Source organism: Anopheles coluzzii, chromosome X (genome assembly GCF_943734685.1).
Source record: "Anopheles coluzzii chromosome X, AcolN3, whole genome shotgun sequence".
NCBI lineage: Eukaryota > Metazoa > Arthropoda > Insecta > Diptera > Culicidae > Anopheles > Anopheles coluzzii.
The window spans coordinates 20,066,378-20,078,884 of record NC_064669.1 but is presented as its reverse complement, the minus strand read 5'-3'; the positions used below and the strand labels follow the sequence as shown (position 1 = coordinate 20,078,884).

The window sequence follows — 12,507 nt, the reverse complement described above, 5'->3', positions numbered from 1 at the left end:
AAAGAGCATAAAATATTTCAAATAATTAAAATATTTTCAAAAAACAAATGGAGCTGTCAAATTTAGAGGAATCGCGTACTGCGAATTCGCGTATATTTTCGAGTACAATACGAAAAGAGGAAGAAGAGAAACGTCATTCTCCATACAAAATGTATGGAATACCCGGGTATGCTGGTTGCCAACTTACGTGGTAAAGTTAAAAAAAAATCAAAATAAAATACTTACAGGCTGTTTAAAATAAAAATTTATGTACCAAAAAATCAGAAATTAAAAGTTGGGAGGCTACGGAAAATTTCAGGTCAATAAAAGCAATGAATCAAAAGTTATTGAAGTTCGAAGTTGGAAAAAATACCCGGGTATCCGGTTGCCAACTTAAAGGTTAACCGGCATACGCCCGGTCCCGAACTGCCCGGATAATCGACGTTCCACTGTATTCCCTGCGACATATCATCTAATATTTGACCTCGTACATACATAGATCTTTACCTTGCTTCTCATATTGATACACCTTGATCTGGTCACCCTAAAAACAGGAATTGACAGCCGTCGGAAAATGTCGCATCAGTTGTAAGGTTCCGCGTAACCACTTGCCAAACAACAAGCGGACCAAGAGGGAGACGAATTAGGCCCCCGTTTTGTCTAGACACAAGCAGTGGTGAAAGCAAAGAAGAAAAGCAAAGAAATGGAAAAGCACTAGTTACGTTCACTCACCACAAAGACGCACGGAATATCTTCGACCAGGTGCGCGTGGGAACATAAAAGTGTACATCAAACCTACCACCCAGCACCTCTCGGCCGCTCCATTGCTTCTACCGCGCCACGCGGGGCTCTGATGTCAGTTCGGACCGGGCATCCCCTGCTCCGTTGGTGAGCGTCGGTTATTTTGATTGTGGCCCGCGGAGGTGTGCGTCGGGTGTAAATCCAAGCGTGCGTCTGTGTGTGTGAATATCTTTCGAAAGAACGAATCCTGCAATGCAATCGATCAGGTAGCAGCAACAGTCAACCTTACGTGCGATCGAGAAAAGACTAGGCTGTACGGGGTAGAGGGGGCGCGTCGATCAAAAACCATCTTGCGTCGCCGACCGTCGGCGGTGGTGTGGCATATAGTGTGCCGAAGGTCGTGACCGAACCGTGAAGTGCGATCCCCGGGGTTGTTTGCCTAGCGAGGCAACCGCCACCAATCGCTGCGCCCATCAACAAAACTCATCGTCCATCAGCGTTACGCGAGACGAAAATAAATCCCGAAACGTCCGACCGGGGAGGGGACGCACGGGAACGCGAGGAAGCTTTACATTGGCAGTCCGAACAATAGCGGGGCCATTGATAGCGAGCGCGTCACGGTAGAGTGGCCCATTAGTAGCATCCTCACAAACACACAAACACACATCCTCAAAATGGCCATGTCCAGCTGGATGATCCGGCGAAGCTTAAGGCAAAAAAGTGAGTGAATGTTTACTACCTCCTTCACACCCTGTTGATCCTATCATTACAGGTCTGACTGGTTGAAAGGTCATATGAACACATCCTCCGCGCCCCGCGTGCGCCCCCTGTGCGCAGTGTGGGAGTTCAGTGACCAATCGCAAAAACAAAACAAACAATCAGTTCAGGAGGTTTACAGGGACGGCGGTCCGTACGGGGAGGAAAGAATGCTTTCGGATCGGAATCCCCCAGCCGAACGCGTGCCCCACTCCTTTGTGTGTTGTATGTTTTTCAACAGTTAGCCTCAGTCTACCAGGATTAAAAATAACCAACCACCTAATTGCAATCTCATTCCTGTTTTCGTTGCTCCCTCCACACCCTACCCCATCCGCTATTTTCTGAAACATTCAGCTGTTTTCCAATTGAATGATACATCTTTTTTTTTTTTCTTTATGTACACTGTGCGCCACTTATCGTTTCCGTTTTTTGTAGATCGCCCCGCACCGGAAGACTGCTACCGACTGGACATGGACAAGTCACTGCGGGAAAATGCGGTCGATATCTATGGCGGGCTCTGTTCGCCTCACACGACCGTGAACAAGCGGCTCAGCTTGTTGAATGGGCTGGCGAAGCTGATCGACCGGTGGAAGCGCGACGCCGGCCTGGACAGTGGTGCCTCGCTCGAGCCGGCGATCCAGCCGCCGGGCCGGTCGGTCGGGCTGCTTGCGGCCGAGCGGGACGCTTGTCTTGGGTATGCGGTGCAGCAGTGGGTTTGCTGTGTGGCACGCAGTCTCGTTCACCCGCTGCCCCAAATACGGGCTGGTGCGCTCCGGGTGATGCGCCGCCTGCTGCTAGCGCCGAGCGATCTGCGCGAGTTTAACCGGTTACAGCTGCCGCATCTCGTCTGCCGCAGCCTGGACGTGATGCTGCGGAATGGGGAGGAGCGGCTGCAGGCGCTAAAGCTGGTGCGTAGGATGCTGGTGGTCGCACCGGAGGAGCTGCAACCGGCCCTCGTACGCTGCCTGGTCGCACTGTGCGAAAGTGGCGCAGGCGGCATGGCCGGATCCGCAGGACCTGGCGGAGGTGCTGGAGGAGGCGGCGGCGGCGGCGGCGTTCCAGGAGCAGCAGGAGCGGGCGCAGGCGGTGCACATTCGGGCGTGGGAGGATCTGGTGGAGAGGATCGGCTGCTGCGCTGCTGTCTGGCGACTTTGTGCGAAGTTGGTGTACTGAATCCGCTGCTGCTGATCGAGTGTGGCGGTGTGGGCGTAATTACGCGCAGCGTGCTGGAATGCCACAGCCCGCGCATCGCCGAGAGCCTGTGCGGCGTGCTGCTGTACCTGCTCGAGTGGCCCCAGACGCGCGACATTGCGGGCGTGCGGTTGGATTGCTTCGCCGCACCGTACTGCGACTTTACGTACCGCATCGGCATCCTCGACCGGAACAAGGACGCGCGGGATCTGCGCTTCACCTGCAGCCGGTTGGCGCTGCTGTCAGTGCTGCGGTCCTGGGCCGGCACGATCGAGTTCTGCGACCCGCACCGACCGTCCGGGCTGCGCGCCTTCATCGATATCCTCTACCTGAATCAGCTCGAGATCCGGAAGGTAGTGCTGGATCTGCTGTACGAGCTGATCGGGCTGCCGCAGCCGGTGTGGACCGACGAGTACTCGGTCGCGATGGCGGCGGTGGACCCGGCCGAATATCAGGACGCGTGGCGCCTGCACGAGGGCTTCGTCGCGGCGGAAGGCATTGCGATCCTGCCGAGCCTGGCCGGGGCCGTCCCGAACCTGTGCGAAATCCATCTCGCCCTGCTGCTCTACTGCTTTGTCGAGAACGGGCTGCTGAACGCGCTGATCGAGGTCATCGTCTCGAGCGACACGCTCATCTCGGTCCGGGCGACGATACTGCTAGCCCGCATCACCCACCAGCTGCACTGTCTGCTGCCGGCGGAGCTGTGTGCTCGTACGCCTACCGCCACCCTGCCGATGCTGGTGGCCCGCGCCATCGAGGGAAACCATCAGGCGCGGGCGGCCATCACCGCACTGCAGCAGCACCACTTGATGCTGCAGAACCGACCGGCCAGCTGCAGTCTGTACCTCGACTGCATCATCCAGAGCGGCGAGCTGATTAACACCCGTGCGTTTCGGCGCGAGCTCGTTGCACCGGTGCGAGTCGCAGGAGGGCAGGGCAGCCCGTTGGGGGTGGGCGGTGTAGCCAGTGCATTCAAGTACGGCACGCTGGATGGGCTGAAGCGGTCGCGGCACGATTCGAGCAGCTCGAGCGGTGGCGGCATCGGCAGCGGTTCGGCCGGTGGCACGTTCGGTGGACTGTTCGGGAACATCTTCCTGAACAGTAGTGGCGGCAGCGGCGGTGGCGGTGCGTACGAGTGGAGCGCCAACTACGACGGTTTTTTGCGGGACGTGTCGCGCACCACCAGCCGCACCGGTTCGATGAAACGGTCGTCCAAGCGCAACATGCTGCAGCAGCTGTGGGCCAGCATTACCGAGGGCGACCGGTTGCTGAAGGAATCGAGGGTGCTCTCGGTGAAGGATGCCAACCTGTGGGACTGGGACATTATCATCACGATACTGCGGGTGTGTGTGTGTGTGTGTGTGTGTGTGTGTGGTAGCATAGTGTTGGGAGCAAAGCGGCAAGATACGGTTATTTAATATCGCTTGATGATTGTTCTTTTCAGTCGGACTTGTTGGGCACGAAGCTAGACGAACAGAATACACGTTTTGTGCGCCGGATTGTGGACTACTTCAAGCCGAGCAACAACCGCTTCTCGCACCAAGACTTTGCGCATCTCAACAGCAACCGGCAGATGCCAGCATACGTAACAGCTGGGCTGGAGCTGATCGATGCGATGCTTCAATCGACGGAGGTATGCTCGGAAGGGCTTTGATCGAGCTCTTGAACTAACATAACCCCCCTGTGTTTCCAGCTCGAGTACATACGCATCCTGACCGATCTGTTCACCGACATCAGCCGGCAGCTGCTAGCAATTCACGCGAAAAAGTCCGCGCACGAGTGTCTGTTCAGTCCGCTGCACATGACCGGCACGATGTGCCAGCACTACTTCCTGTTCATTGGGCGCATGTGTCGGACGGAGGGCGGTCTCGAGATACTGCGCAACACCGACGTGTTCAAGGAGCTGTCCACGATCGTGCTCAAGACGAATCACCTGTGCTACGTGAAGCTAATCGTGTCTGGGCTGGACTACAGCCTCGAAGGCGAGCCGCGTGTCATACTGGCGAAGGCGCTGCTGCGGCACCCGTCGCCAAAGGCGCGCCTGTACGCAACGCAGATGCTGCGCGTGCTTCTCCGCGCCCGGCTGCCCAACTTCGAGGTGTGGGGCATACAGCTGATGCTGAAGCTGGTCGCGGCCATGCTCGGAGACGGCCAGGCTCGCTGCGTCCAGACGGCAGCGCTCGAGCTGCTCGAGGAGGCGTGCTACGAGCGGGCCTACCTGGAGGAGCTGGCACACTTCTGGCCCCGGCTGGACAAGCTCGGCCATCGCGGCAAGATGGTGATGATGCGCTTCTACTCGATCCCGCGCGGAATCTTCCATCCCGAGGCACACACGGTGCGCGAGCTCGAGCAGTGGGTCGCGGTGTACAACGAGGAGTACGTGCTGCTGGTCGAGGCGGACACGCACGCCCACCTGACCCAGCATATACGTACGGAGGACGGTACGTACAGCAGACGGCACGTGGCAAGCGGTTCCCCGGGCGAGAGTGGGGGCGCTGGCGCCCCGAACCTCGCCCCGCATCTGTACGGGCAGCTGGTGCAAACGAGCAAAGGTTTCTCACAGCTGCTGACGCACGGCCGGCTGCTGGAACTAGCGGAGCGGGTCCGAGCGAGCCAGTGCAGTAACGAGCGCGACTGCCTGCGGCTGAAGGCGGCACTGTGGGCCCTGATGCATGCCTGCACCAGCAAGGAAGCTATCGAGTACTTCACTGAGCACGTACCGTGGCTGCTGGCCCATGTGGTGCAGCTGGTGCGTAGTGCGGACGTGTACTCGATCCGGGCGACCGCACTCGGTGGGCTCTGTCTGGTGGCGAGCACGGCCCAGGGTGCCGACGCGCTGCGTACGTTGGGTTGGGTGGCGGTGCGGCACGACCGCAACACCCACTGGCCGGTGACGGAGCCGAACTATTGGGAAACGGCGGTGTCCGCATCGAGCGCCAGCAACGAGAGCAACTGCGAGGGCCCTGGGCGACGGCGACACAGCTTCGCTTCGACCGAAGACGACAGCACAGCCAACAGCATGTCCTTTCCGGCCTCCTCCTGTCTGGTCTCGGTGACAGGGGAGCTTTCGCCCATACCTGGTAGCTCACACCCGGGCAGCGTCGAGCGGGAGGTCATCAGTGGTCACAAGCACCATCGGCATCTGTTCCACGTGCGACGACCCTTGCTCTCCAGCTCGTCTGCGGATATGACCGATCCGGAGGATGTGCAGCAGCTGCTGGACGGCAGTGAGCGGCTGTTTTTTTCCTTCCGCACTCCTATGTTTATCGAACCGAGCGAGTCCAGTGCCAAGATTCGCAGTCTCGATCGCAAATACCATCGTCTCAGTTTACAGCAGTAAGTTGAACAGTAGAAAGCGGTACGCACATGGGGATTCATTCGTTTCTTTTAAATCTTTCTAGCTACTCTTTAAGCGAGGATGGACATCCCAGCGTTAAGATGAAACCTTCATTTCACCCCACCAAGTCAAATACGCAAGGACCTTGTTTTATCGGTAAGAGAGTTAAGCTAGAACACGACACGAACCATTCCAATTGGTGTCCGAGTAAAATAAAAACTCCCCTTTCCGTTGCTCTTTTTTTTTCATTGCCCTCCTCTCAGGAATTTGTTTCCCGCTAGACATAATGGAGCTGTTCCCAGAGCTAGAGAAACGTCGCTCACTGGCGCTCGGATCGCTGGTACAGCTAGATCGCTCCAAAACGCGAACCAAAAACACGGGAAGATCGATGCAGGTGACAAAGGCGCGGGTCAAAACCGATCCAGAGGTGCACGAAGGCATTGTGGTTGATTACGAGTGCGAGGCAAAGGGCTTTGCGTCAGCCCATCCGTCGTTCAATTCGCCCTCGTCTTCCTCCCAACACAATGCGAATCCCCACGACACTACGGAGGACGGTCAGCCGCAGTGGTGGTCGTACGCCATGCACAACCTCTCCCAATGCGTCCGTTGTTGCCGGAGCAAGCGTCCGGAGGAGAGCTGGAACCTGGCGGTCGACGCTATTGACCGACCCCCGTTAGACGAAACGATCGCCAATAACGTGCTGCGGCACGTGCAGCGTATGGCGAACCCAGTGTGGAGCAAGCAATCCCGCAGCGTTCTGCTTGATTTAAAACAGTCTCATCCGACCGCCTTCCAGAACGTTTGCCTGTACTCGGAGGTGTGCCAGCTGCTCGGCTGCAACACGTACCGGCTCGGTTCGCGCCGCTTCCTGCAGGAGTTGTTCCTGGATCTCGACTTTTTAGGGACCGGCAATCAATCAATGACCGATGGCGCCACGAGTGGTAAGCAGCAGCACCAACAGCAGCCACAACTCATGTTAGCCGCAACCACTGCCAAAGCACTCAACACCCCGCTCCAGATCCAAACGCAGAATCTCCCACCGTCGGCGGTGCCGAGCAAGGGGCCGCCGCTCGCCGGTGGCGTCGCCTTTCTTCTTCGCTCACCACCGCTCGCCAGTGTGCACGAGGCGAGCGTAGAAAATCTGGACGAAATGTCGTCCACGCCGAAGCTGCCAAAGGCACGGACTACAATTGTTGTGCCCGAGCCACCCCCGACCCGGCAGCCGGCCGAAGAAGAAGTCACCATGCGCTTAAGTGAACCCACCACCGTTTCCTCCTCATCTACCACGCTCCCGCCTACCGTTGCCCATCGACCACGTTCAATTGGAGCGCAAAGCTGCAGCGCTGGTGAGACGGCCAGTACGCGACCCCGGTTCAACACGCTCGAACTGGACCTAAGCTGCTCACGAAACAAATTTCCAATCCGGGACCGAAGCAAGAAACACGACTTCTCGCCGACAACACCGACTGGGACGCACCCTGCATCGACTTTACCCTTGTCCGCCAGCAGCTCGTCAGCCTAGTTCATCAGCACTGGCAGTGTGTCCGCCGTGACCAGCCCGATGCAGGCATTACCGGGCGCATCGGCCACCTTCGGTAATCTGTTCTGCGAGCAGCGGTTACGGCTCAAGTCGTCCAAATCGGAGGCAACCCTCATGAAGAACAAGTAAAAATGTAAAGAGAGAGAAAAAGAGAAAGAAAAAAAAACTTGGTGAGAGAGATAGAGAGAGAAAATAGAAAGGTATAGAAAAGAAAAGACAGGTGTAGAGAGAAAAACAGGAAGAGATAAAGAGAAAGGAGACAGAGAAAGAAAGATAAATAGAAAGAGAGATAAAGAGAGAGATAGAAAGAGAGAGAGAAAGAGATATAAAGAGAGAGGGATGAAACTCTGTCTCCATTGTCTAGTCAGGAGCCTTGGATAGCTAGATAGAGGCACTTTGAAATGTTCGAGTAAATTTACTAGATTTGATTATTTTTGAAATATACATTGCATACTATTCTATTACAAGGCCATGATCGTTATCACTTAACAAACGAAATAGAGGGACCAGATCATTCCATTGAAGTTGGAGCAATTCCAAAGATACGTTAGCTGTAGGAAACGACTATGCTATCTGTTCAATACCTCCTTCCACCACGTGCGCGCTTATTTATTCTGCGATACATCGTATTGGATGCATTCCTATTGGACCTATTAATACTACTGCGAGTACAACAACGGTTTATCTCCAACCTTTCCAAGAACCGGGAGCATGTTGATTTTTTGTACGAAGTCGATGCTGTTGTATTGTATTTAAACAGCAGTATGAAATTTGCAAGAGCCGGTTTCGTAGTACAGTCGTCAACTCGTACGACTTAACAACATGCCCGTCATTGGTTCAAGCCCCAAATAGACCGAGCTGCCATAAGTAGGGACTGACTATCCTGTTATGGAGGGTAATCCAAAAGTCTCTGAATAGCCAACCTCACAAGTGGTACAGGCAGGCCATGACCGATAACGGTTGTTCAGCCAAAAGAAGAAGAAGAAGAAGGAGAAAAATAAGAAATTTGCTAGGAGTAGTGCTGCAAAATGTCACTATCAATATCATAAAAAATCTGACTGAAACGAAATCGATATCAGCGTCACGTACTTAATTGTGATAATCAGAGGTGATACTCAGAACGATTGGTGTGACTAATATATGCTCATGACATGTTTGCGACCATCGCTTGGTCAGTCACTTTATCATGACTTTTTTTTACTGTGAGATCAATTTTGCAAAATTTCACTGACATAGTCATGAAAAATTCTGGCTGAAACAAAATCATCTCAGCGTCACGAGCTCTACTGCGAAGATAAGCCTTAAACAGTTGGTGCGACCATCGCATGCTTGGTGACATTGTGTGCAACTAACTCGTGTTCAATCACTCGGTCGCGACATTTTCAGTCGGTGATCATCGCGATGGTCACGGGAGATATGCATTGCGTGCGAGTGGTTCCAAGAAACAAAATGAGCATGTTTTCTCGCTCTGTTTGTCCTGACAAAGAATCAAAACAGATAGAGGGAGAAAGCATGCTCATTTTGTTAATAGAGCCTACGCGCCAAGTATATTCCAAGAATGTTGCGATTATCGCCGACAACAATGTCGTGACCAAGTGAGTGACAAAAAGTTGGGTGCTAAACTAAATGTCACCAAGCATGTGATTGATTCTCCAACAGTTTGAGTATCGTGACTGATCATCTCAGTTGTGTACGTGATCTGATTTGAGCTTCGCTTCAGTCATGAGTGTTAATGACTGAAACAGTGGCATTTGGCAGCACTGTTCACAGCCAGAAAAAATCATGATTATGCTTGCGCCGGCATTAAGCTAAGCTTGTCAGTCAGAGTATCGCGTTGGACTCAAGAATTCACATGTCGTGTTCAGCATGTCATGACGCACTTTTATTGACCATCAGCAATGAGCATCAAGCTACCACGGATATGTTCATTGTTTTCGTTGGTGAAAATCTCTTGATACTCATGATATTTTGCAGCACTGGCTAGGAGTGTTGTAGATTTTTTTGTGGTAGCGTTTTTTTTGGCATGTACGTTAGTTTCAGTTCATTTCTTCTTCTTTGCCATCTAACGAGTGTCTACATATATTTATATTTTTCCCATGTGGGCTAAAATCTATGCCGCCGGCGTATAAAAATTGTAGATGTGTACTGTGCATCACGTAGTCGATAGCAATAAGTTGGGAATGCGAGAAATCGATACCGTCGGCAACAAATGCATTGTGGATGATCGTAATTGGAATTAATATACAACCGTTTTGTGTTTATGTCTATGTCTCTTTCTCTCTCTTTTTGGATCTCTCTTTCTCGCTTACGATGGAGCACGTCTTTATGACATAGCCCGGTCAACAATTTTTCTCCAGGATGCTTGGTTCCTGGTAGCAGCCTATCCATCCCTGTGGACAACCGATCTCTAACAGGTTTCGCTAAACCTGTTGAACCTAAACCGGTGTCGAATACCTTCTTGGTAGGGTATGAGTCCGGCATCCTCGTACCATGCCCAGCCATCGCATACTGCCAGCCTTCGCCACCGTCAGGATGCTCGGTTCGCCGTACAGTTCAGCAAGCTCGTGGTTCATTATTCTCCTTCAAATTCCATGCTCGAACACATCGCCAAACGGTCTGGAGGATGCGTCGCTTAAACACGCCCAGAACGTTTGCATCCTCCGTTCGGATGGTTCAAGACTCGTGTCCATAGAGGACCACCGGGCGAATCAATGTGCGATATATCTCACATTTCGTGCGGGCTTGAAGTCTGCTGGATCTCAGCAGTCGTTGAAGCCCATAGTATGCCCGATTCCCCTGAACAATGCGTTTCCGTATTTCGCTGCTGATGTCGTTGTCCGAAGTAACGACCGTCCCGAGATAGCAAAATTCCTTTACTACCTCGAGACTGTCGCCGTCAACTAATACACTGCTTTTCAGATGGTCTGAGTCACCCGCAAGCAGGTACTTCGTCTTCGTCGCATTGATTCTCAATCCAATTCTTGCTGCTTCGCGATTAAGTCGGGTGTACGCCTCACACACTTTCCACACACTGTTGTCCTGCCGATGATGTCGATGTCATCCGCGAAGCCAAGAAATTGGAGGGACCGGTAGAGGATCGTGCCACAGATGTCGTTGTCTAGCCCCGCGCCTCGATTGACACCTTCCAGAGTGATGTTAAAGAGCAGACAGCAGAGTCCGTCACCTTGCCTCAGACCCCTGTGAGATTCGAACGATTCCGATGTCAAGTTCAACACTCACCTTGCACTGCACCTCGTTCATGGCGGTTTCTACTTCATAGGGCTGGCAATCTCATCCAGAGATGGCGGGGGCACCTCGTCGTCTGCGCCAATGCTGTTGCTATTGTTACTACTGTGCTGCTGCTGTGGTGGTTTCCTTGTTCTGTCACTTGCACCAGCCTCTCCTGCATCTGCTCCATTCAGGTGTCACTTCAATGTATCACTACCATCTTTCGGTTACCTCCCGCTCGTCTGTCAGGTCAGGTCTGTCAGGATTTCCTTCCACATCCCGGTACATTGCGGTTTTAGGTGCAAACCCGCTCCGTGCTTCCTTCAATTTCGTGAAAAACAAGCGGGTGTCCATCGACTGAGCAAGCTGCTCCAGCAGCTGTTCGTCTGACTCTTCAAAATGACGCTGCTTGGCCTTGAAGAGCAGCCAATTTTATTGAAATAGTGGTGAATTTATTGAGTTTCTTCTCTAATATATCCCGAATACAACGTTTGTTAAATGATCATTTTGTGTCTTGGAAAAGTTGGTTGCTTCGCTGTTGAATATTTCTCAATAGACTTATTTCCTAAAATTAGCCAGTTTGATCATAATTGAAAATTTGTGGCGGTAGATATTCTTCAGCACGAATAACGTTTTTAAATATTTCGATCAATTCCCTGGCATAAACTTTACAACCACCACTTATATAGTCCTACGAAACACCTCCAACTGATAGCAATCAGCAATGGGAACTGTGGCCTTTAAAACTGATCGTGGTTTTAATTTCAGGTCCGGTTTAGGCTCAGGCAATTCGGTTCATTTTCATGAACGTGAACGTACTAATTTTTATGTTGAATGCACGGACGGTATCACAATGACAAAAAGGACTAATATAAATCGACAAAAATGTATTAAAAAATGTATTCCCTAATTATAATTTAGTACCGCGAGCCCGGTTCAACCTAAACTGCATTAGCTCCGCTGCACAAATGAAAATACTCACTACATGCGTGCTGTAAGTTAGCTCTCCCTCTATTTTGCTCTGTCTCTCTCTATCTCTAGCTCTCTCTCTTTCTTCGAAACAAAATTCATGTCAGCGTCACGCACTTAATGACCAGATTACCAACCAGATGCTTGGTGTCATTTTGAGCGACCAACTCTTGGTCAGTCAGTTGGTCGCGACATTTTGTCTTGGTGATCATCACGATAGTCATAGGTAGTGATGAGTCAAGTACCACTTTTCACTGTGTGGTGCTGTGGTACCACGCACAGTCTACTGTGCTGTGTGTGCGTGGTACCACACTTAATGTGTGGTCACACAGTAGCTGTGTTCCCGCACAGTTTTTGCACAGTTACTGTGTTATCGCACAGTTAGTGTGCTTTGCACACTTTTTGTGCTCCGCACAGCTACCACACAGTTTGCACAGTTTGTGTGCTCCGCACAGTTTGTGTGATCCGCACAGTTATTGTGTACAATCCGCACAGTTTGTGTGCTCAGCACAGTTTGTGTGCTCCGCACAGTTTCTGTGCTCCGCACAGTTAGTGTGCTCCGCACAGTTTGTGTACAATCCGCACAGTTGCATACAATAACTGTGCGGAGCACAGAAACTGTGCGGAGCACACAAACTGTGCGGATTGTACACAATAACTGTGCGGAGCACACAAACTGTGCGAAGCACACAATAACTGTGCGGAGCACACAAACTGTGCGAAGCACACAATAACTGTGCGGAGCACAGTAGCTGTGCGGAGCACA

At 52.3% G+C, this 12,507-nt stretch overlaps 1 protein-coding gene across 1 annotated transcript; it reads left to right on the top strand.

Moving 5' to 3' along the window:
• The first annotated feature begins 416 nt into the window (after window positions 1-416).
• On the top strand, window positions 417-8,011 carry LOC120952240 (rapamycin-insensitive companion of mTOR). The gene is made up of 6 exons (XM_040371478.2): window positions 417-1,440; window positions 1,912-4,010; window positions 4,112-4,300; window positions 4,361-6,003; window positions 6,069-6,160; window positions 6,268-8,011. Exons 1-6 carry the CDS (start codon window positions 1,395-1,397, stop codon window positions 7,524-7,526), a joined length of 5,328 nt encoding a protein of 1,775 aa, XP_040227412.2. The 5' UTR covers window positions 417-1,394; the 3' UTR covers window positions 7,527-8,011.
• Window positions 8,012-12,507: the final 4,496 nt, after the last annotated feature.

What these genes read in the sequence shown, in the direction of transcription:
- LOC120952240 (XM_040371478.2), top strand. Translation starts at nt 1,395, where the DNA reads ATGGCCATGTCCAGCTGGATGATCCGGCGAAGCTTAAGGCAAAAAA. An exon ending in CGATGCTTCAATCGACGGAG is followed by an intron (nt 4,301 to 4,360) that starts GTATGCTCGGAA and finishes CTGTGTTTCCAG; the next exon opens with CTCGAGTACATACGCATCCT. An exon ending in GCAAGGACCTTGTTTTATCG is followed by an intron (nt 6,161 to 6,267) that starts GTAAGAGAGTTA and finishes CCCTCCTCTCAG; the next exon opens with GAATTTGTTTCCCGCTAGAC.